Source organism: Lithohypha guttulata (assembly GCF_036872675.1).
Source record: "Lithohypha guttulata strain CCFEE 5908 chromosome Unknown scaffold_3, whole genome shotgun sequence".
Taxonomy (NCBI): domain Eukaryota; kingdom Fungi; phylum Ascomycota; class Eurotiomycetes; order Chaetothyriales; family Trichomeriaceae; genus Lithohypha; species Lithohypha guttulata.
The window spans coordinates 2,372,427-2,396,081 of NW_027042752.1; the positions used below are offsets into that span (position 1 = coordinate 2,372,427).

Genomic DNA, 23,655 nt, shown 5'->3' on the forward strand with positions numbered 1-23,655 from the left:
TCCCATTCGTGCCACCAGCCATGGAGAGCGTCAAGGAACGAAGGCTAGGACATCCAAATGCAGATCGAAGGCATCAGGTACCTTTGTGCCGTCACCCATGAAGCTAGAAACTTCAAGTCTTTGCTCGAAAGCTTCAACGAATCTTCGACCCTGGAAATGCTTTCCATTGAACGTCTTCTTGAAAGCTATTGAACCATAGCGGACGCCTGGACCGGGAGTGGGACGTGTATTGATTTGGCGTTCGGAGCATGGTATGGTTGGTAAGGATAGTTATCTTAGCAATGACAAAGAGCGCAAGCTTCAGCTGAATCGATCGCCTTTCTTGCTTCTGTAAGGTTCTGCAGCCTCATACTTGCTTCGTTCTCTCATCCTTTGGTCGTCGCCGACAGGTGCATGCCCGACAGGAGCGGCGTCTTCGCTGATCTCACTACTCGGGCTGCCTGCGTGATCGAGTCCTCGAACATTGTACGCTCCGCTGCCCTCCTCGACCTTGCCTGGTTTTCTTCCTTTCTTGGGAACTGAATTTGCATCCGCAGCATATCCTGATGCCTCCAACCTAGCCAGTCTGTTCTTCTTCTTCACTTCCTCCTCAAATCTAGACTGTCTATCGGCATTAATCGACTGTTTGGCAAAGTAATATGCGCCGCCTCCAGCCACGCATAGTGCTCCCCAGCCTATCCAGGTCGACCTAATCTATACTCAATTAACACTCATTCGTCAACGAGTGAAGCAAGGAGGACGCAGACTTACTGTGTTCATTGCGACGAAATGATGAAGAAGTGAATTCTCGAGAACACCACATTCAATACTGTAAACGCATGGTGTCGAAGTGAAGAAGCTCAACTGAGGGAATTCGTGAAACAAACGGGCATGCACCCCGGTTCATCGTAAGCTAAATCCAGCGAATGACATAATACGCGGCAAAACCGCGGCCACTTGTCACTGCCTGCGCCTTTTCTACGATTACACTCCAGTCACTGTTGCTGTTCCCTTCTCTCAGGTCAGAACTTTATGGTCTCCTCGAAAAGTCTTGTGTAGGACTTCTCGAGCCAAGTACGTCTTGCTGTTACTCCTGTCCTTTTTGTAACCATGCCCGTCAAGCGTAAAGCGGCGGACGACACGACGGGTCGAGCCTCGAAAAGAGGCACACCAGCTCCCTCTACGCCACAAAGCATCGGTAGTGACGATGACTACGTGTCGGACGAGTACGACGAGGAAGGAGATTTAATCCAGCTCGATGCAGAGGAGAAGCAGAAGGCCAAAAGGGAAACGGCCGCTATCAAGCGACTGGCTGATCACACGCAGTTCTCAAAACTTTCGAAGAACTTCCAGCACTCGACCCTGTTCAAGAACAAGGATTTCCATAGGATGCCATTGAAGAAAGACCATGAGAACCGTCCTTTATGGCTTGACGCTCGTGTTGCCGACGGCTCTTCCAAGGGTCCAAAGATTACTCTAGAATACTTTGCTCCTAATGCTGCGAAAGCGACCGATCTCCTTACCACGATCGCTGAACCTGTCTCGCGCCCTGCTCATTTCCATGAATGGCGTATCAACGAACATTCCCTTTATGCTGCACTTTCCGTAGGCCTCAAAGGCGACGATATAATCAACGCTCTTGACAAGTTTGCAAAAACTGGCGTGCCTCAAGAAATTAAAGAGTTTGTTCATCGCAATACTTTGACTTATGGCAAAGTTCGCCTCGTCTTGAGGGAGAACAGATTCTGGGTTGAATCTGAAGACGACGAAGTGATTCATAGACTGTTGGCGGACCCGACCATTGCAAGCTGTAAAGCTGCTGGTGCCGAAGTCGAAACTGGAGTCGTGCAGACGAGAGGAACGGTCATTCAAGGTACGGCTCAGGCCAAGGGTCTTACACAAACAGCGGCCCAAGGCCCTGAAATCCCACGCGATGACCCGGCCGCTGAGCAGGAACGCATGATCGCCGCGCTTCGCGACGAGGATGATGACGAGGACACCTTCCGCAAGACTCACAGTTTTGAGATTACTCAAGGTCACCGAGAGCAAGTTGCGCAAAGGTGTCTAGATATGGGCTTGCCAGCAGTATCTGAATACGATTTTGCCAATGACAGGATAAACCCGAGTCTGCTCATCGATCTGAAGCCACAAACGCAGATCCGCCCCTATCAGGAGAAGGCTCTGAGTAAGATGTTCGGCAATGGCCGTGGTAAAAGCGGTATTATTGTCCTACCATGTGGTGCTGGCAAGACACTTGTTGGCATTACTGCAGGCTGCCACATTAAAAAGAGCATCGTCGTCCTCTGCACGAGCGGTATGTCCGTAACGCAGTGGGCTGGAGAGTTCAAAAAGTGGTCGGATGTTCGCGAAGAAGACGTTGCTTCCTTCTCTTCTACTTCCAAAACCAAGTTCAAGGGTGAGGCGGGTGTTTTGGTCTCAACTTACAGCATGATGTGTATGGATCCTGACAACAACAAAGCAGCCCACGACACAAAGGAGATGCTTCGATGGGTGCGCAGTAAGGAATGGGGTCTTATGATCCTCGATGAAGTCCACGTTGTTCCTGCGCAAACGTTCCGCAAGGTTACCGATGGAGTGAGAGCACATTGCAAGCTCGGTCTTACAGCCACACTCCTTCGTGAAGATGACAAGATTACAGACTTGAACTATCTCATAGGTCCTAAGCTATATGAAGCAAACTGGATGGAGCTTGCCAACCAAGGTCACATTGCTCGCGTCCAGTGCGCAGAGGTCTGGTGTCCGATGTCCATGGAATTCTATAAGGAATATCAGAAAGCTTCCGCTCGAAAGCAATTGCTTTTCTACGCTTGCAATCCTGTCAAGTTTCAGGTTTGTCAATTTCTAATCAACTATCATGAGTCTCGTGGAGACAAAATCATTGTGTTCTCGGACAACATCTTTGCTCTCGAGCACTATGCCAAGACTATGATGAAAGCTTATATTCATGGCGGGACGTCTGAGAGAGAACGTCAGGAAGTCTTAGACAACTTCCAGCATAACGATATGGTTAACACCGTCTTTCTCTCCAAGATCGGAGACACATCTTTGGATTTGCCAGAGGCGACGGTCCTAATTCAAATCTCGTCGCATTACGGTTCCCGTCGTCAAGAAGCGCAACGTCTCGGACGCATTCTCAGGGCTAAGCGAAGAAATGATGAAGGGTTTAATGCCTATTTCTACTCACTTGTCTCCAAGGACACAACAGAGATGGCATACTCGGCTAAACGCCAAGCTTTTCTGGTCGATCAAGGATATAGCTTCAAAACAATCACACACCTCAAAGGTATGCAGGAGCTGCCTGGCCTCTTGTATCGAGATCCACGAGAGCGCATGGAACTGCTCAGTGATGTGATGCTGCAGTCTGAAGATGCTGCAAAAGAAGAGAGCATCAAGGGTAACCTATGGAGCGATATGAGCACTAATCAGAAGAAATCACTTGGTCGTTCAGCTGGTGTACGACGTACAGCAGCCAGTCTTGCCGATATGGGTGGTGGTGGTATCATGGCGCCATTGTACACAGAGCGTGCTAGAGGTGCAAAGAACGAAGAGAAAAGTGCATTCTTTGAAAAGGAGAAGAGAAGGCGAATCAATCTGGAGAAGAAGCGACGGCAGGAGGCTGCGGAGGCGGAGGTGCAGGCGAGCAGAGGGAGGTGACGGCAGATATTTATCTTTGTGATCTACTAATTGCAATTAGCGAAGAACTCTGATCATTCCCACAACGATATTGAATGTGCTTCGATATAACTTAGTAACCAGCTGCAAGCCATTCTGTCAAGGACCTTTCATCGGTCTGTGTCTGCAATCGATTCCATGTGGTAACAGCCGCTGGATTTGAGTGACTTCAAGTGGGCAAAATTTGAAATTGAAAGTTGTCGCTGGTGTGAATGCGTCGGGGAGAAGAGATTGTCAGAGGTGAAAATTAGGTAACCCAACCTGCCGATTCCTGTTCTGGCTTTACTGTAGGTGCATTCCTACCACTCCTTCCTGCTTTTCTACTTTCGTCTGCGCATAGGCTTCGAATCATATATGATTCCTGCATCAAGATCGACAGCACAAACCTCGAGGGCAAGCATCGTGAGGGGAGACTGACATCCGTCTGAGCAACGCGTTGAGCGACAGAGCATGACCATTTTTCCTCGCGTGTACACCTGAACTTGACTACACGTTTCAGATAAGAACTGTCACCGGCTAATGGTTGATTCAAAATGCGGCGAAGTCCTTCCTAGCTCGAAGAGGCAGGTACTCTCTGGCTGTCTCAATGTGTCCTCCGCACACATGAGGTCAGGATGAAAACACATCATGTTGAAGACCTAATCACCCTGTGGATTGGACAGCCGATCGCATTCGGTTCACCTTCAGAGCTACTCTACTGTACACGTTTTTCGCTATGCAAAAGATTCTGGTCAACATTGAGCACGTTTACAAACGGTCGCAAGTGCTTGGCAGGATCGCCAAGCTTTCGACCGCTCCTGCCATTGGATGCTTGGTCACGCTTTCGAACGCCTCCAGGTCTTTACCCGACCATGAGCACTTTCTCGGCATGCAAGTGTATCTAAGTTGAAGTCAAAAGATCGACTCTATACTCGTGGTCATGTTGGGTATACTTGCTGGGTCATCCCATGCCTATCATGTGGTAACGCGGCAAGCAGGTCGAGTCCATGGCGGACGAGGACTAACCCTTCATCCACAATGAGGCGGCCCCAGAACATCGGATCGGGCGTGGACACCAGCACCAATGACTGGGCCTCGAATGATAAGCCTATATATCTGTCTATGTCCTGGCCTCAACATCTCAACTCTCTTGCGAGCTTCAGCATTGACCTGAATCATGAGGAACAACCATCTTCTCAGCTTGGCCGCCCTGGTCACGGGAAGTCATGCTCTCATCGGCTTTGGTATCGATATGTACAAGCCACTCTGTGCGTTTGCTTGTCGTGGTTCAATAGCAGGCGCCCCCCTTGTCTGTACGCCTCACGACCATAGTGGAGGTCATTCTGGGCATGGAGGAGGACCGACCACACCTGCTTGCTATTCTCAGGATACTTCATTCCTCACTACACTGGCGTGGTGCATATCCGAACGCTGTCCCGAGGTCGACGAATGGAAGCTGGAGAGGTATTGGTACAAGAAGGCTTCTGCAAACAACGACGAGCGTATAACGCCAAAATGGACATATCAAGAAGCCCTCGATCAGGTGGTTGATCCACCTACAAGGCCTGTCAACACCTCTGAGCTGCTAGACTTCACTGGCACAGTAGCAGACGAGGATTATCAGGCAAACGTCAATGGTAATGGACGTTTCGAATGGTCAGAGACACTTCATTCTAAATATGGGCAAGTTCCTTCTATAGTCCTTACATTCGCCTGCTAATTAGTGCCTACAGCATTGCCCTCCTCGTTTTGGGTGCAGGCATACCTATTCTTATGACCATGCTAGCCTTCCTTCCAGGTTTCGAACACTTCTTCTCCAAGCTCAAGCCATACCTAAGCTATCCGTCGCTTATTGGTAAATACCATGTCCAGTCCTTGCCGTATCTCATCGGCAACTCGCCAACCTTCGGTCAGACTAGCTATATCGTTGTCTTCTTTCTTCTGAACATTCTCTTTACAGCTTTGGACTACAAATCAATCACACCCAACTCCTGGTTCACAGACACAAAGTCTGAGATCTTGATCTATGTTGCCAACCGGACGGGTGTGCTCGCGTTTGCACTTGCGCCGCTAGTCATCCTTTTTGCTGGTCGTAACAACGTCCTACTATGGCTCACGAATTGGTCTCACTCAACTTATCTGCTTCTGCATCGATGGATAGCTCGAATCTTTACGCTTCAGATAATCCTGCATTCGATCCTAGAGCTCGTCTACTACAAACACACGGGCGAGTATGAAGCTGAAGTTGTACAGAAGTACTGGATCTGGGGCATCGTCGCCACACTTGCTGCATGCATCATGATCGTCGCGTCCGTCATCTGGTTTCGACGAGCAGCCTATGAGGTCTTCCTTGTTCTTCATATCCTGCTAGCTGCAATCCTGCTCATTGGCTCCTGGTACCACGTTGACTTGTTATACGAAAGGAGATGGGGTTATGAGTTCTGGTTGTATGCGGCTTTTGCCGTATGGTTCTTTGATCGCGTGCTCCGAGCTCTCTGGATTGCACGAAACGGTATACAGCAAGCGGAGTGGACCGAAGTCGATGACAATATAATCCGAATGGATGTGCTTGGTGTACGTTGGGGTCTCAGTCCAGGGCAACACGCATACTTGTACTTCCCCGGAGCAAAGCGTTGGACATTCTGGGAAGCACATCCTTTCTCTGTGATACCACTTGTGCAGCACAACGGAAGAGGCCTGAATGTATCTGCTTTACAATCCGATACTGACTCGAACATCGAGGCTGCTGATAACAAGACCAACGACCTTGAGAAGAGCGCTGTTACCTCGACTCGAACTCCAGCACATCGATCGTCACTGGTGACCAATCACACCGTGATTGGAGTGCGTATGTACCTTCGCAAGCACTCAGGCATTACCAAAGCTCTACACGCGAATTCATCACCTACAGTATTGCTAGAGGGGCCCTACTACAACCACAACCCCTGGCTAAAACCAGGTGTCTCATCCTGCGACCGCATCATCCTACTCGCTGGTGGCATCGGGATCACCGGAGTTCTCAGCCACGCCTACACACATCCGGCGGTAAAGCTCTACTGGTCCGTCAAGACCGCAGGTCAGGCTCTAGTCGACGATGTCAGGCGATCCGGCATGCTGGACCACTTGAGCAACGGCGTTACTCTGAATGTAGGCGGAGCAAGATTTGATTTCGAGATCCTGCTTGGTGAGGAGTGCATCGGTCAGGAACCAAGGACGAAATTGGGCGTGGTTGTATGTGGACCAGCGAGCTTCTGCGACGACGCAAGAGCAGCGGTAGTCAAGGTCGCCAGGAGGACGAAGATCGATATTGAGTTGTGTGAGGAGGCTTTTAGTTGGTAAATTGATGGATCTGTTATTTTAGACCAGCACAACAAATGATATCACTGCTAGAGAGAAGCTAGATAGACCAGAGAACGTGTGGAATATAGAGTCCAAAAAGCGTTGAATATATCACAATGCTATAGTCAAAAACCACAACTTCAAGAAACCAAGTCACAGTTAGCATGCATTGTCTCAAAGCCGCACCGAATATGGTCACGTTTTGAGTAGTCGGCGAAAGCACGGGATAATTCGATTCATGTTCATGCCCGTCGTGCCTGCTAGAGCAGAACCTCCATCAACGACTAGCCACGTAAGTACCGAGGGATCAGGTTAGCGAAGACGTGGGTTGAATTTCCGAAGGCATGCAATGGTCTTTCTTGATAAATTGAGAACACTTTTTAGAGACACATGGCTCATTAGTCGTACTGCCAAGAGATATACATAGAGCGCCTACTGAACTCCTTGAAAGACAGCAGATCGCCGCATCAACTTCGTCTGAACCTAATAGCGGCAACATCAGGTTGATCTTCGTTGTAAGCGATGTCAGTCCACATGTGACAGATGATAGTGTCGCAATGGTAACCCCCAGATAGTGGTTCACAGCACCGGAGACCTGTCGACGCTGTTACCGCTCAGGCTGGGTACATACTGTGTTTGACTGGCCCGAGAAATTGTGCAAGGAAATGTACAAAGGTGTAATTGAAGGAATATTAATTGCTCATTTCTTTGCCTTCTTGTCCTCTTTTTGGCCATCATCCTTTTTGTCTTCGTCTTCGTGCTCGTTCTTCTTCTCCTTCTTAGGGGCAGGATGACTATGCTTCTTGTGGGTCTGTTTTCTGACCCTCTTCTCCTCCTCATCACGATCTTTCAGTCTTTGCTCTTCATCAGCGATCATTTCCTTCCATAGCTCATCGCCTGGATCTGCAGGTGGGAGTTCCTGCTTTCTCTCAATCATACGTTTGTGCTCTGGATCGCTGGGGTCGACGATCTTTACAGTCTCGTATCGTCCAGTCTCGTTGTTGCGGTCACTGATTTCGAATGCAGCAGATGCGACGAGTACACCTACAGTTAGAAACTGAGCGTACACACGAGCCTGTACCAGTTTCTGAGGACCAGTAAGATATTTGTTGCGGTTGACCAATGCAAAGGCTCCGATCATAGAAGCTATCCAAGAAGCGCCGACAATCTTGTACCTTTCCTTCTTGCCAAAATCCATAGCTCTTTGGGTGAATGACTTGCCTGCTACCTCCTTCTCTTGCCTTTGTCGCTCACGTTCCTTGTATTCTACATCCTTGGGGTTCTGTGCCCTTTCATATGCTCGAGACCAGTGATCTGCTGCAATGATGCCGCCGAAAGTACCAGCAGAGGTGATAAGGAAGGCTCGTAGAGGCAGTGTAAGTCCTCGAAAGAAGGCATATCGACGAGACGCAAAGAGGACACCAGTAGTTCCTAGCGCCAGACCACCAAGACCACCAATCGTACCGCCTTTCAGCGTCTCCGTATAATGCTCTTGCTCTTGTTCCTTGGTAAGGAGCTTCATTGCGGCGGCTGTGTCTTTATGGTTTGGATAAGACCCGAATATGCGGCTTCACACACAGCGCAGTATGGATCAAGTCCAACTGAGGCCTATCCTGTCGTTTATATTGTGGTCTTATGCGCAAGCACGCGCCTCTTCAGCTCGTGTGCAGAGCTCGTATGCGGGGACAAGCTCTTTCTAGATCCGTCCTAAGTCGAATGAACAGGAAAGACTCGTATCAAAACGTCCACAAAGCCTAAAGACAGAGATAGTGATCAAGATAATATCTTCGTCATGTTGCTGCTTCCATGGAGATGATAAAAGACTCATTGCCGGTAAGCGAAGTTGTGGTGCGTGTATGACATCAGAAAGATTAGCAAGGAAAGAGCTTTGGAGAGCTTGCCGGCGGATATAGCTCCCAATCAATGCAGGACGGAAGCGGTCGCCGGTTTATGACTTGGCACTGAAGCGACGGTGTCGAGCCTTAGACAGCCAACTTCTCCACGTACGAGTAAGACACATATCATTTCGCTGGGTATCATGTAGCGACAACCCACACGATTGCAGGTTGCTTAAATTCACGAAGGAAGAAGAGGATGAAGCTAGACTATGCGGAGGTTGTCTAGTTCATGGATTCAAGCACTAGCCCACAGACATGAATGTCTGTGCTTGAAGTGAAGAGAAGAGCTGCATACTCCCAGCACTTATCTGATGTAGGTCTTGAAGATGCGGTGTTGATGGTCGGCCAGACATCCTTGGCCACACATCTGTCGTACGTGAGAGGTAGGACCCCTGACAGGTTCCTGAATGTCCCGGGAATTGCTTGGGGAAAGAGTGAACGAAACTATTCTACAAGGGAGTCCGCCGCCCAAATACGTGGCTCGCTTCAAAAGTTCTTGGGTGTTCTGATATGCACCAACTTAACGAAAAGGACTTATGCTGAACGTGAGGTTTATGGCGCAGATCGGCTGGCCACACCTCCTCTATATCCTTGTCCGGAAAAGCACAGCTCTCTTGTGAGCTTTGACCGCTGGTTAAGCTTCCAATTCGATTACTGCTGACAGTCATAAAATATTGCTCGACCTTTGCGAAGTGTCGTTTCATCTCCCTGTCGTTCATATATATATTCTCCTAAACCTCCACGTTCCGAACGAAGCTAACGCCCTCCAGGTTGTTGCAGTCGATCTCTTGCTCGGTAATGTCTTCTGCTACGCTATTGAATATGCGACATCAATAGAGACTCGAACGATACTAGACTACCTCCGGCAAATCTTTATGCAGTCAGCCTGCCTTGATGTTGAAGCAGACCGGGACGAAGTTTGAGGGTGCTACACTCTCGGAAGACCTAGAGTAATATATCGTTGAGTCTCTCATGGCGAAAATGCAGGGCATAAGTTAGAGGGAGAAAAAGGTATACATTCGACAATTTCTTACACGATGCAAACGATAGCGTAGAGTACAGAACCTCTGCGACCATTTTGGAACAGCATGTCTATTCTTCCTCGCCAAGAACCACCTCGGAACACCCTCGAGCTTTACAAAGGCACCATGCTGTTCAAATACCTATATTCTGGCATATTTAATATATACTTGTCGACCAAGTGGCTCTTCCTACCGCGTCAATTTCACTTACTAGAGCCGGACGGTAGTTCAGCGCTGTCACTTCACTCCGGCCACAAGCTCATCGCGAAGTCAATCTCCGTCGTTGTCGAGGTTACTTGGCCTTCCCCCACGTTCTACCTCTGAACTGGTCAAGGTATGATCCAGATCTCTGACCATGAGCTGGACGCACATGCGACCTTTCACTTCTATGCCCAGGAGCTGCTGTATGCAGCGTTTCATCCACGAAGCTATATCTTCGTGAGCTATGTCCTCCTCGAGCATATTCTGAATCGTCCTCAAACGTTGTTGGCAGTTTCTGCACGTTCTTGGAAGGTCGCCTAACCGCATTACGCCGGGTCAGGGTCGAGTCAGTGGTGTTCCTTCGCGATCCTGGGTCAGGGCGAGGCACTGAGCCGTTCGAATTTGCCGACTGCGGGGCAGCAGCGGGCTGTCGGTCCCTGCTCGGGGGAGTCTGACTGCCTGATGGTCGAGGTGGGTACTTTTTCTCAAACCCCCGCTGCGATACGGCATAATGTTTTCTAGATTTGTCTTGGAGGTCCAAATCCCAATCATAACGGTGCTTCCTGCATTTGTTTGCCATCACTTCCATAAAATCAGAAAACACACGGTACTCTTTGGCGGTCTTCGAATCGTTCCGGACATGTTCCGGTCGATACTGACGAAGTCTTTCCGTCAGGTGCTCGAGCATCCTCTCTGCTCGAGTGGTGCGCGGAACGCCCATGAGGGCATATATATCGATGATCGTCTCTGGATAGTTGTTCATGTTGACTACTGGAGCTGCTAATTTTGTGTTTTTCTGTTATGGTTCTATACCACGAGAGTGTCGGAACCATGTGCTCATATACTCATGAATGGCACTCGATCCGTCACCATTGTCATTTTATACTCTGCATGACATCCCTCTTGGAATCTGTCAAGTGATAACAACGTCGTTGTTGACTACACTTTGTTGTTTGTGTCCGTGATAATAAACACTTCTCTTTGTTGGAGCATCGACTCTGTTGCTGACCCGCACAAAGATACAATGGCTTTCTCTTCTGACCGCGATACCTTGATCCATCGCAACAGAAAGCAGAGTACCATACAGCAAACAACATGGGCGATAGCAATTCTCCAGCATCCGACATGCAACAGATATCGGGAGGTGAGGACATGATTCATGAGACGCTACAGGAAACACACAAGACTTACCTAACCGAATTACAACACACATCAAAACTCTTATTGACCGACAAGCTGGCAGACCTCAATCCGCAACGAAGTCAAGATTGTGCCATCTGCTACGAGCCTTTTTTAGCGGGCCAGGCTACCTTAGTGCACAAAACCACCTGTGCCAACGCATTCCATGCAGACTGCCTACTGATATGGACCAAAGAGCACGCTAGCTGCCCTGCCTGTCGAAGAAGAATAAGAATCCGACCAAGAGAGTCGCATCCCGAAACCGACGCCTGGCTCGAGAGACGCTACACGGTACCAGCCATCCACGAAGCATGGCAAAAATACAATATCCCACCGCCAATCTGGTTTCAAAGCCTAGGAGACCTAGACGAACTAGCCAAGCTAGCAAAGCTAGCCGATTTCTACAACCCTTATATGGCAGGCTACATCGCCGAATCTCTACGTCTTCGCAGCATCACTACTCCAGTAAGGCGGCCGGCTCCTCTCTCCGCCGAAATAGACCCAACCAACAACTCAGAACAAGAAGAGGACGACATACAATCCCAACTCGGCACTCACCACGCCCGAATCTCCAAATATTGGTTCAAAGGCGCCGTCGACCGGCTCCAATACCTGTCCTGTGGCTATATCCTGCCCACTACCCCTTCGGAAATACACCTCGAAAAACACCTCTTTGGTCAATATTTCCATGAAACTCGAGAGGCGCTGAGATTGCTGGTCGAGATAGGGCATACGGAGGCACACGCGCTTCTGGATCGTGCGCTTGGACCGCCGATGGTATTGAGGAGTGAGAGTGGTGGGGAGAGAGTGCTTGTGCATCGGTCGAGTCCGGAGGCGATTGAGGCGGCGTTGAGGGAAATGGATAAGCCGGTGGTTTGGGCGAGGATGAGGTCGTTCAATGAGGGGTTGTGAGTTGGAAAGGAATGGGATGGGATGGGATGATGTTATGCAGGCAATAGGGAATGAGTTAATTCGAGACCACAAAAAGTACAAAGAGAAGAGTAAAACGTATGCAAAGCTATCGCCGATGAAGTGCACGTCTTGCTTCTCAACGAAATTCATTTTCATTCTGTTTTGGTATTCCATATACGTCTGAGCCTGCACAGCTGGCTTTCCGCCTGCAGGACTATGAACATAGAGAAATCGTACATACATCTTTTCTGTGCAACAGCTCCCCCGTAGCGCAGCACGGCATGTCAACATAGCAGTCTCTTCCTTCACCTTTCGTGCTTCTCGTCCTCACCATCTCTCACGTTCGTTCACGATACCTCACAGAGATGATGTGATTGTAAATCAGCCGGTTCCGTGACGATGTCTCTGAGATAATTCCCTGCACAACCTGTCACAACGCGCCGCAACTTGCCGCAACTTACCACGACTGACTCTCTTCTTTGTACACTTCTTACTTGTGATATGCCTCTGGCATTTCCTCAATCATCATGTGGGACCAATAGCCTAAACAATCCGCGAGTGTCCTCATACTTGACTCCAATCTCCTGAGCCATGCCTCGCAAGTCGTCATCTTCATAAGTGTGCAAGTCGGCCATATATTCTGAAGCGCCCAGTCTTGCAGTTGTCGTTACATCCTCCCGAGTCCAACGTCGTATGATCTGCGACTCGTAGACATCGTTCTTGCGTCCAAAGCCAAGAAGATTGGTATGACTCTCGAATATATTTTTCGGCATATCAAGCTTTGATAGAACTGCTCTGTATCGACTGTCCCAGAACTCTTCCTCGAAGTCATCCGGTGCCAGCCTATAAGCCAAACGGCATGCTCTTGCTTCCAAAACGACGAGCTCGATACGTGTCGGGCGCACTCTTGGTCCGGAACCCTCGAGTGGTGAAAGCGTCAAGGTTTCTGGATCGCAATTGGATGGTGGGTCAAACATCACATTTTGGAGCGCACGGTAGGCATTAGCGCGCCAACGGTAAGCGTCGAATCGGTTGCGTTTTGAGGCACCACTCCAGTTTGTGACCATATGACTAGCAACAAGGCAGTCGTCCAAAAGATTGAAAGCTGCGTGTGCAAAACTGGTAGGGTCGTGGCCATTAATGTAGAGCAAGTGTTTAAGCGTAGCTAATGAATAAGCGTTGATCAGGTCCATGGCGATAGCGAGCGCGGAAACTCTCGCTGGACTAGTCAATGACCAAGGTAGCATGCCGTCGAAATGCTGCTTCGCAATCCGCAAGCCGGCTTTGTAGCAGGATCGTGCTGCTAGTCCGGTGCGCAGATTGCCAGCTTCCTCAAAAGCCAGGAGCACTTCTTGAATTTCGTAGATTGATGTTCGCTGAGATTGCATCTTCTGGGCAAAGATATCAAGAAGGTTGTCCTTAGGCTCAAAGGTGACAGAAGCGACTCCTCTGATCTGAAGCAGGGGCAACAAATAGCCTGAGATGGCCTCTGCCTTGCTGCTCAGACTCTTGAAGTTCATCGTAATCGACTTAGGGATAGAAATGCTCGTTAGCGAAGCGATGTTACTGCAGAAGTTCAACCACGAGATCTCACTGCAGATGAAGAAACATGAACAGGAATGTAGTGTCATATCTTCCGTCGCTCTCTCACTAAGATGTATCTTTATTCTGTCTTCGAGATCGGCTTTGTTCTCCGCTGGCACCAAATACTCCGGCACATATGGAACTTCGTCGAAAAGCACATGAAAGGGAAGGGTTGGTGGTATTGACGGCATAGAAGAGTATCTCGTGAACTTGACCCATTGGTTGCCAGTAGAGAGAAACTGGCAAGCCTCGTATCGAATCTGGCTACACACCTGTAGCAGGTTGACATCGAACACATGTTGTTGCCTCCTCTTCCCACGTGGCGTGGTCTCATCACTCACAAAATGCTCGTAGATTTTGTACCGAATTTCGACTGGGATGCTCAGAAGGCTGGGCTTACTGACTGTGTTGTTGGTGGATAGGAAATCGGTTTCACTCGACAGCGTCGCTGCTGATGGCAGGAAGTCTGACATACCTGCAATACCGTCGACACTCATACTGACGGCAAGGGATATCGAAAGGTGGTTGACAATTCTTGTGCAAAGACGATCGTATCGAGTTATTGACGCAGACGTGAGTGTTCAGCGGTGTAGTGCATGGGAATGAAGAGATTCCCAATTGCGGAGTTGGCCATAGGTTGCAGGCGTGTTGCCTGCAACAGTGAAAGTGGTCGCCGTCGGCAACCATGCCGTCACTCGTTTGTTGTGGGCAGGATGACACTTTTCAGGCCATTGTTTATCAACAAGACTTTCCTGTTGAATGAAACATGTGAAAGACATGTGATCGTCAGCGTGCCTGATCCTTCTTGCCTGCAGCGCTGACGACGAACACGGACGTCGACAGAATGAATGATACCGACGATGAGGACAACACATTTTCGCTTGCTGAAAATGTTCTCGATGCAGCGATTCACCCATTGAGCAGCGTCAATCCCCCGCCGATAGACCTTCCGGACCTCCTCGATAGTCTGATCGATAGCGAAAGCAAGCTCGTAGGGAAGATCGAACTCTGCGATCAATTAGCAGATGGGTTGGCAAGAAGAATTTTACACATCAGAAACAAGCTAGAGAGGTTGCAAAGGCGGTACCCGGAATGGCGGTCAAAGGTTAATCCGTACGCTGATGGGGTGCCCCGGAAGAACAAGAACAAGATGCAGGTGGCCTTTGAGCAGCAGGAGGTTGTATTCTCACGAATGCTGATGCAACTGAACTTCTTGCACTTCTGTGTGAGCCATCGGATGAAAGGACTTGTAGCTTACTTTGTCAATTTGCACACGCAGCTCTTCACCCGTTTCCTCGGAGAAAGGCACAGCCATCCCGGGATTGAGATAGCCAATTCCAGACATCTTCACTGCGTCGATGGATGTGAATGGTATCTCTTGCACGGCCCGTACGAGTGGTCGGGGCAGCCTTATGGCAAGCTATGGCAGGCAGAGATGAATCATACTAACTGGGACTGGGTAGCTGTGAGAAAGCATATCAACGACTTGATTGAGAATAGCAGAGCAAAGGCAAGCGACAATATGGACTTGTTGCACTCTCACCTATTGAAATTCGTGCCCTTCTGGTTCTGGGTTGAAGACTATGAGTCCTGGACATTGCAGGCCAAAATCTCGGCAAGAGCAGATGAACAAGGAAGAAAGCTTGAAAGAATTACCACAGTGGTCCGGTATCAGAAATCAACAGGGCAGTTGGAGCAGGAGCTGGAGCGAGCACGAACAGTAGTCCAGCAGAAGAAAGAGCAAACGGGAGAGGAATGTACCACCCCAACCATTGATGACATTGATCCTTTTGGTGTTCAAGATTTGCATCCTCACATCGTGTTCGACGGCAAAGTTTTCATCCGTGAGTGGGCAGAGGGTGCTGAGGCCAAGGTGATAGACAGCTGGCTTGATTATTGGGGTTTTCAGCAGTGGTTGAGGCAGATGCAACCCACAAGGCCTTGAAGTTGAGCAGCGATGATCGGCGAGTGCGGACTGTGGAAGCTCTGCGAATATCATGATTGTCATGAGATGTCGTGGTATGAGGATATACAGGGAATAAGGAGATGAAAGAAGGATGATGAACAGCTGACAGCGGTGCCCGGAACGAGTCTAGCTTGCGAGACGGTGTCATGAAGCGATGTTCTCGAATGGAATAATGTGATTAAGCCGTTGCCAATGCAGCGAATGGAGACTCGAAGATGCTTGAGCCATGCAAAGTCAGAAATGTAATGCTCTTACGATAATGTCTTTACATTTCATCTGAGTCTCGGCGAGTGACACAACTCGTACTACTTGATTGTGCCACATATTGTCCACTAAAACTGTGTATGCTAAGAAGCTTAGAACACGCTAATGTCTCCAGCTTCGTAACTTTTGCAGTACTATGTGTAAAGACGATTGTTATGGCTCACGCCACGTTTGAATCCCCTGACGATAGCCCCATGGTGGATCAAGAACTCAGCTGCGTCTCGGGGTCCATCATTCTCTAATCTCACTTTGACCCTCCACGCAGACACATTTCAATAACTCATTACTGGCGACAACGACATACCTTAGCCTGTCCAGGCATAAGAATAATCGCCACTACTTTCCATCTGTTTGTTTGAGGCAAGTCAGTTGCCGCCTACTTCCTGCAGCTCACACTCGTTTGGTACTTCGACTTCTCTAGACGACAACCCATCTGGAACTGTTGAGGATATTCTCGTAAAATACCATCATCATGCCCGCCGACCAGTATTACGAAAAGGTTGCGGGCGATGATTCAGGCGAGCCGCTGGTCGGAGAGGGCAGCTCGCGACGAGTTGTACGTGCGCCGCCAACAAAGTCGAGGAAGAGGTCGACTTTGACCAAGGTCGCTTTAGGCGCAGTCTTTGTCACAATCTTCGTCGCTGCTGTTGGTGTCATATCGTCCGCAGTCGTGTCGTATCGACTACCAGCAGCAACCGAAGCTGCACTTGCCAAGCAACAAGGCAGTACGACTACCTCATCTGCTTCGTCTTCCTCCACTGGTAGCAGCAAAACTGCAGGGATGGGTATGGGCATGGGCGATGGAGATTTTGACGGCATGGACACAGACGCAGTGACCACAGATGACAGGACACCAAGCAAGAGTGGAACATTAGTGGATGAAAGCTTCACAGCACTTTGGAATGGATCGAAACATCAGGAGCTGAGGAGTTGTGGTGGCACACCAGATGAAGCTCGAGCTGCAGGCTGTGTATTCGATGTCATGATGCAGCTCTGGACACCTCCTGAGTGTATGGATACACCGCTGTCTGAGCGTTTCCTGGAAGCGGGAAATTGGACATGGTATGCAGACGGCGCGGCATCTCGCGCGTACACAGATGAGGAGATTAGAAAGGGAGAGCATGATGTTGTGTATGTCGCTCAGTCATATCATCGGCACCATTGTATCTTCGCATGGGAGCGACTTGTCCGAGCCATGCGAAACCAGGCACCCTTGATCGAAGAGCTTATCAGCTACGACCATGTCATGCACTGCCGGCACAAGACCTTGACTCTGCCAGAAGAGGGCGCCGAACAGGTTCGAGGTGTAGTTGCTCCTACCGGGTACACCAAGTGTGCAAGTTATGATGTCTGGATCCAAAACCTGCCACTTAACAAGATGTCTTCCAGTGAATAAACTTGAAGATGGCATGGATGAGCTATTATTGAGAACGATTGATATCTTGGAGTGGAAAATGTATGCAGGATTCAATTACAGTGGTGGTGTCGAAGGCGCACAGTCGAGCACTCTTTTTTGGTTCGATGTCTTTCTTTGCTGTTCACTCTATAGTTTCCATACCTGAAAGAATTTAAAAACATTTGGAAGTTTGAGAAATGTATGTCCATAGTGCACGGCCTCTATCCTGCGACTGAGTACAGCATTCCAGCACTTCCCATCTCACACTGTAAGCGCAATACTGATTGAGGAAGGAACGTTCTTGTAGAGTCAGTCGCCTGAAGCACTCATCTTAGGCAGTCGCGTTATTCACACATCTAGTATCTTGCTTGTCAGGCGTGTAAGTGGTTGCTTACGTACTCTGGGTCGCGTGGCTGCCATCTCGCGACAAGTCCCAAGTTTCACCATCCCGGGACCAACGACGTTTGAGCTTCACCATGCACCAATATATCACGACTACAAAGACCCCTTACAGTTACACGCTATGAGCGCAGTCTCAGAGATGCTCCTCCAGAAATTCCAATGGAGACAACCCAAGAGAACGAAGAAACGTGTGATGCGTTGAGGAGCGGCAGGCGCGTGCATGTCGCTGATATCGAGACCAGCACTGAACCTGCAGATCAATATCTCGAGGCAGCTGTGATACTCGTCTGGCCTTACTCTAGCTCAACTGGAGAGCTGTCCCTCTTACTAGCAGAACGCGACGTCGTCCTTCGAAAGGCTACAGGCCAGGTCAAAGTCACCTTCCATGGACTGTGTGCGAGAGAAGTTGCTCAGACGAGGATTGGAATTGGCGAGAGCCTCAAGTTGAGCTTGGAGAATGTCCAAGTGATCAGAGAATCGGATGAAGTCTCTACACCAGGCAAGAAGGCCAACTTCACTTTGCATTACAACACCGCGGTTCAATTAGAGGTTAGAATTTGTAACCAGTCTTATATTACACGACTGACCAGATAGCAGATCTCTCATACAGATGGCTCGACTCAACAAGTCAACCTTGTCCCTCTCCCCTCGCCTACCATTACTGCCTTCTCCAGCCCAGTCCGCAATGGCCATACCAATGGCTATAACACACCACAACATGAAAGCAGCACGTACAATCCTCATGGAATGTTGCCTACAAAGGCTACTCCTGCCATAAGAACTGGCCCAAGGGTGTCTTCAAACTCTTTTCCAGGTTCTTTCGTCGACCCATTCACTGAAGAAGATGGTTCTACACCCGGACGCGGTCGCAAAAGAACCAAGTTTGCCAGGCACAGCGGTGCTTGGAGACTTGCAGATCTTGGAGATGAATCAATTGCGGTTGAATCTGAAAACAACAATCTTACCCCTGCGAGTGAGCCCGCATCAAACCAGGTCATAATCTCTCCGATGGAGCAGGAGGCTACTGCAGCAACTTCCACTACACTACCCTCTGCTGAGGTTTCTGGTGCTACGGAACAGCACAAATTAGAACAGCAGAATATTGCTGACATTGAACCTGACCTCGAGCTCGCAAGCATTGAACATCTATCGACACCGGATCCACAAGATCCACTTCTTTCTGTTGAATCTCCTGCTAAGGACAAGCAGCGACTCATGCGTGAACGACCTTCGCTTGGCAGCGACAGCATGCCAACCCCAAGAATCCAAGCTCTAGCTTCTCCAGGCCTACCACTTGTATCACCTCTGTATCAACGATCTGATTACTTTCCCAGATTCGAGAGACAAATGTCCGAGCTTGATGCAAGTGCTGAGCCACAAGGCCTCCTGCAAGTACCTCTACAGATTGATGCGATGCGAACAGCAATCAATGAGCCATTGTCGTCGCAAGCTATAGAATCTTCGCAATTTGCCATTGCTCCTTCTCCAGCAGAAGACCTTGGCCCACAGTCAGCAGTGCATTTTACAAGTACCACGGAAACCGAAGTTGATCTGGATGCGCTGCAACAACAGATTGAACTTGAGAATGCACCCATCTTTGAGACTCTAGTCTTCCCAGATGTTGTCGAGAATGAGGATCTTTATGGTCCTCCTGTAATTTCAAAATCAGGCCCACAATCTCAAATAGAGGTTCAACCTGTTGAGCACATTATGCAGAAGGAGTCGCCCATTACTCTTCCTATACCGAGTCCTGGTAAGGCTGCTATTCTGGATGACCTGGACGATGACGACCAGGACTTGAATTTGATTGACTTCCAAGGAGTACACAACATTGAGAGGAACTCCGTGGTATCGGACGACGGTGACATTATTGGCGAGCCTGGAGGATACTTCTCGTCTATGCAGTCTGTGCTTCTTCATGGTAGAGATGAGACTCTTGATGCTCCATCGGAGCATATGGAATCCACGTCACAATTCACCATTCCTCCTCAAAGCTATTCAGTAACTTTCGACTCAAAGGAAAAGACTGATGATCACGATAACGTCCCGCACGTCAATCGAGATGCATCTACGGACACCAAACTAGTCTCGCCGGAAGTGTATGGACACGGAGATCCAGATGAGGCACAAATTAACCCAGGTATAATGCAAGGCTCAAACAGCCCGATGGAAGTCGAGGACGTAGAAGTTGAACCACAGTCAGCTGCAAACCAGAATATTATGGATGTCTCATCAGATGATACGGAAGAACCGCCACGGCTACGCTTCAGACCTGCTTCGCGGCAGCAAGAACATTATCTCGGCTTCGGTTTTGCCACAGAGAGGGCTTTTCAGGCCACTGATCTTGCTGATCTAGGACAAAGCGGATTGCCTACAGCACAAGCTACGCAAAGTGGCCTCCAACAAGGAGACGGTGAAACAGCAACGAGGAATGATCTGTCCGAAGAGCTGCCGCCAACATCAGCGGACACTCAGCAGATCTTCTCAGCGGAGCGACCCCATACAACAGGAGGAGATTCTGCCAATGATAGACTATCCGCTCCTGTAGAGGAAGTAGCAATGACCACAGCTCGAAAAATGCCACCACGGACGACAACTGCATCGTCGTTGCCAGGTAGTATTTATAGCGACTACTTTACGCCTCGCAAGTCAGCTCCCACGTCAAAAATTGATCGATCTCCAAGGAGAACTAGATCTTCTGCCACTGGTGAGGAAGAAGAGACGGTAAGCTCGCAACCCGTCGTATCTGGTCGCGATAACGAAACCTTGCAGTCAGCATCACCCAATGTGCTTGGTGTTACCGAAATGCAAGCAGATCCTGTCCCGCCACCTCTACTGAGTCGAGGAGCAAGCACTCACCATACTTACTTCGCTAATTTGTCGTCCTTGAGAGATCACTTTAACCAATTTGTCGATGTTCTAGCAATATCTGTGGAAGACACGTATGCTCCTGAACGTGCAAAAGCTGGTCCCAAGGACTATTTCACCACATTTCATCTTGCAGACTCCTCGCTTAACTCGGACGGAAACTCTACAATACAGGTGCAAATATTTCGACCTCGAAGAAATGTCATACCAATACTTCGACGTGGAGACGTGATGTTGATGCGAAACTTCAAAGTCCAGTCTCAGTCGCACAAGATGTCCCTGCTCAGCCACGATAGCTCCGCCTGGGCCGTGTTCCACCTCGAAGCTGCTACTGACGACCAAGCAAGCAGAATATCAGTGACTGTATCCGGTCCACCAGTTGAGTTTGGCGATGCCGAGGAGAAGTTGGTCAACGAAATTTTCGAATGGTGGGCGCGAGATGGTCAATCACTTTTTTCTGAGCGTCCAGCCAGCGAACAGCCTCCGACTGACCAAGGTCAAACGAGCACACGCAAAACCAGAAGAACAACCGCAACCTCAGATTTGGATGTAAGAAGAAGTCCCAGGGCCGCGAGAAACGTCCGTGAGGCTAGCACGGACGACGCTACTTTAGGTACTGTTCCACTGCGAAGTCCGACTTTTGTCCCGATATCCCCAACACGTTCTCTCAGAAGTTCGATACCTCCACCTTCAACGTCCGTTGTCAGTCCAACCTCGCCGACCTCGGCGACACGACCCCGAACACGCAGTACAACACAGCACTTGCGTTCACTCTCGGCCACAACTACAGGCCCCATGGTGGCACTTAACGAGGAGGACGAGCTCCTTTTACCAAGCGCCGAAGAAACTAGAAAGAGTCCTGGTACAATGAAAGTGAGATCCAATATGGCTGACAGCTCTGCTACACACAATCGACAAGCTTACGGCTTAGATGGCGTGATCCCAAGCACTCCCATCGCTGATGCAGCTAGAGGTGATGATGTACACAGCAATAGCGCTAGCACCAGACGACATCGTCATGAACGTCGCTCAATAGGTCTCGTTCATGAGTTACGGGATGGAACACAATGGGTGGATGTGGAAGAGACCGAGGTCGTCAGCGTCAGTGCTAGCGAGCAAACAGACGACTCTGGAGTTGAGGAAACGGAACAAGGTCTGACACTCTCTAAGGCAAACGACTCAGACGATGGTGAACAGGTCCAACGATCCACTGCAGGTGCCCGTAGCTTCACTGGTATACAGGACGAAGGCACAACTATTGATGAGACTACAGCACAAGGGGAAGCCCAGCCAGTCAGAATGAAAGGGTCCGCCAACAATACAACAGAACTTACACCAGCTAGGCGTGGCCGTGGTCGATCACGAAAGGAAGTTGAAACAGAGTCAGATGCTAGTCCAATGCAGACTCACGAAGAGCCACGAGTGACACCTGGCACACGTCCTCGAGGTCGACCACGCATGTCTCGAGCACAAAGACAAGCTTCGGCTGCTAGGAAGAGCATGACCGCCGTCAGTGAAGCAGGTGAAAGTAGCGAGGTTATTGCCACAAGAAGTATAGACAAGGATCGTGACGACGAAGACGATGTGAATGACAATGTCCATGAATTAAGGGATGGTGCTCGTTACCAGGACTGAGTCATGAAACTAGGCTGAGTGCTTGTCGTCTAAGATGTTTGAGTAATGTGTGGCTATGGCAGCAAGCCAATCATGCTGAGCCATCCTTATTGCTTTGTTTCGGCTCTCTTGCGTTATCTCCTCGTCTTAAGTCTGCTGACCACCGCTCAGGTGAGTCGAAAAGTAGGCGCGGATGAGTGACAAACGCCAACATGTCTACGAGTGTCAGCCACCAAGGCTTGATGGTACCATGTACACAATACCCACTGACAATCATGCTAATCGTCCGTTTCTGAACAGCAAACAGCAATACTGATACTCTAAAAGCAGCTCAATCCGTCAAAATCATGCAGGAGCATTCATCAAATTCAATGATTTTATATCCTGCTAGGCCCCTGGTCATCTCATTCTGGCACAAAGCCTTCCTACTACCTTCAGAGTCCAGGTCCACCAACCGAAACCTGAGTAGCACAGTACACCCCATTATTAAGATGAGCAACACAATCACACAACCCGACCCTACCGAAATCTACACCGACCTCCATCTCACCCAAGGCTCCCACCTCCGTCCTAACGAAACTACATGCAGTCTCTGCCACGATCCACTGACCCGCGACCATCAGTCAATCACCCACTCACCATGTAGACGAAGCTGGCATCAATACTGTTTCATTGAGTTCAACGCTGGCTCGAGGCTATGTCTCTACTGTAGAGTACCATACACGTTACGGCCAGGAGCACAACACCCAGCTCCTGCACTCTCCAGCCGACACGTCCCAACCACGATGCTCCCATTCAGCTCCTCACAAGCCCGCCGCACATTCCATCGCGTCCATGGTTCGATTCCGCGGCAGGAGCATTTAGAGCGGATCTATAGGGGTGCAGTGGAACGATATAACGATTCTGGTTCAGGAGGGGGCATGCCGGATTTGAAGTTCTTTGCGAATGCGGCGCAGAGAGCGTTGTCAAGGGCTGAGGGGCAGGAGCAGTGGATGGAGGAGCTTGGATGGAGGAGGCAAGGGGATCTGGCTGTTGAGGCGTGTTTGGGGAGGTTGTATGCTGGGGAGGACTATGCGCCGGGGGAGTTTAGCTGGGGACTTTGATAGGGGTGGGTGAGGGAGTAGGTAGCTTAGAAGGGTAGTTCACAGAACTAGACGGGAAATGGTAGCTGCACGACTAGTTGGAGACTACAGCAGACGCGCGTGGTAAGAACGGGATCGCTCGAAGAACATAACGAGCCAGAGGACTTTTTTGTGCTACAACGAATATTCATCATCTGCCCCGCAAAGCTCGTTGAGACTGCACAGTCGTTCCCCCTTTTTTTTTTTTTTTTTTTATTTTTAGTTGAAAAATATTAGT

The 23,655-nt window shown here is 49.5% G+C and overlaps 10 protein-coding genes across 10 annotated transcripts; 6 read left to right on the forward strand and 4 right to left on the reverse strand.

The window, feature by feature from the left end:
* Window positions 1-300: 300 nt before the first annotated feature.
* Window positions 301-759, reverse strand: LTR64_004648 (uncharacterized protein; the record flags this gene model as incomplete). Its single annotated transcript, XM_064898993.1, has 2 exons — window positions 301-693; window positions 751-759. 2 exons carry the CDS (start codon window positions 757-759, stop codon window positions 301-303), a joined length of 402 nt encoding a protein of 133 aa, XP_064754950.1.
* A 330-nt stretch (window positions 760-1,089) lies between these two features.
* On the forward strand, window positions 1,090-3,654 carry SSL2 (DNA repair helicase RAD25; the record flags this gene model as incomplete). The annotated part of the gene is made up of 1 exon (XM_064898994.1): window positions 1,090-3,654. One exon carries the CDS (start codon window positions 1,090-1,092, stop codon window positions 3,652-3,654), a length of 2,565 nt encoding a protein of 854 aa, XP_064754951.1.
* A 1,174-nt stretch (window positions 3,655-4,828) lies between these two features.
* LTR64_004650 (uncharacterized protein) lies at window positions 4,829-6,990 on the forward strand (the record flags this gene model as incomplete). Its single annotated transcript, XM_064898995.1, has 2 exons — window positions 4,829-5,307; window positions 5,385-6,990. The coding sequence occupies 2 exons, from the start codon at window positions 4,829-4,831 to the stop codon at window positions 6,988-6,990; spliced, it is 2,085 nt and encodes a 694-aa protein (XP_064754952.1).
* A 700-nt stretch (window positions 6,991-7,690) lies between these two features.
* Window positions 7,691-8,512, reverse strand: RCF2 (Replication factor C, subunit RFC4; the record flags this gene model as incomplete). Its single annotated transcript, XM_064898996.1, has 1 exon — window positions 7,691-8,512. The coding sequence occupies one exon, from the start codon at window positions 8,510-8,512 to the stop codon at window positions 7,691-7,693; it is 822 nt and encodes a 273-aa protein (XP_064754953.1).
* Window positions 8,513-10,202: 1,690 nt separating this feature from the next.
* LTR64_004652 (uncharacterized protein) lies at window positions 10,203-10,874 on the reverse strand (the record flags this gene model as incomplete). The annotated part of the gene is made up of 1 exon (XM_064898997.1): window positions 10,203-10,874. One exon carries the CDS (start codon window positions 10,872-10,874, stop codon window positions 10,203-10,205), a length of 672 nt encoding a protein of 223 aa, XP_064754954.1.
* A 332-nt stretch (window positions 10,875-11,206) lies between these two features.
* Window positions 11,207-12,202, forward strand: LTR64_004653 (uncharacterized protein; the record flags this gene model as incomplete). Its single annotated transcript, XM_064898998.1, has 1 exon — window positions 11,207-12,202. The coding sequence occupies one exon, from the start codon at window positions 11,207-11,209 to the stop codon at window positions 12,200-12,202; it is 996 nt and encodes a 331-aa protein (XP_064754955.1).
* A 518-nt stretch (window positions 12,203-12,720) lies between these two features.
* LTR64_004654 (uncharacterized protein) lies at window positions 12,721-14,283 on the reverse strand (the record flags this gene model as incomplete). Its single annotated transcript, XM_064898999.1, has 2 exons — window positions 12,721-14,234; window positions 14,262-14,283. 2 exons carry the CDS (start codon window positions 14,281-14,283, stop codon window positions 12,721-12,723), a joined length of 1,536 nt encoding a protein of 511 aa, XP_064754956.1.
* A 347-nt stretch (window positions 14,284-14,630) lies between these two features.
* On the forward strand, window positions 14,631-15,731 carry LTR64_004655 (uncharacterized protein; the record flags this gene model as incomplete). The annotated part of the gene is made up of 2 exons (XM_064899000.1): window positions 14,631-15,011; window positions 15,066-15,731. The coding sequence occupies 2 exons, from the start codon at window positions 14,631-14,633 to the stop codon at window positions 15,729-15,731; spliced, it is 1,047 nt and encodes a 348-aa protein (XP_064754957.1).
* A 757-nt stretch (window positions 15,732-16,488) lies between these two features.
* LTR64_004656 (uncharacterized protein) lies at window positions 16,489-17,412 on the forward strand (the record flags this gene model as incomplete). Its single annotated transcript, XM_064899001.1, has 1 exon — window positions 16,489-17,412. The coding sequence occupies one exon, from the start codon at window positions 16,489-16,491 to the stop codon at window positions 17,410-17,412; it is 924 nt and encodes a 307-aa protein (XP_064754958.1).
* Window positions 17,413-17,973: 561 nt separating this feature from the next.
* Window positions 17,974-22,317, forward strand: LTR64_004657 (uncharacterized protein; the record flags this gene model as incomplete). The annotated part of the gene is made up of 2 exons (XM_064899002.1): window positions 17,974-18,363; window positions 18,412-22,317. The coding sequence occupies 2 exons, from the start codon at window positions 17,974-17,976 to the stop codon at window positions 22,315-22,317; spliced, it is 4,296 nt and encodes a 1,431-aa protein (XP_064754959.1).
* Between the last annotated feature and the right edge of the window lie 1,338 nt (window positions 22,318-23,655).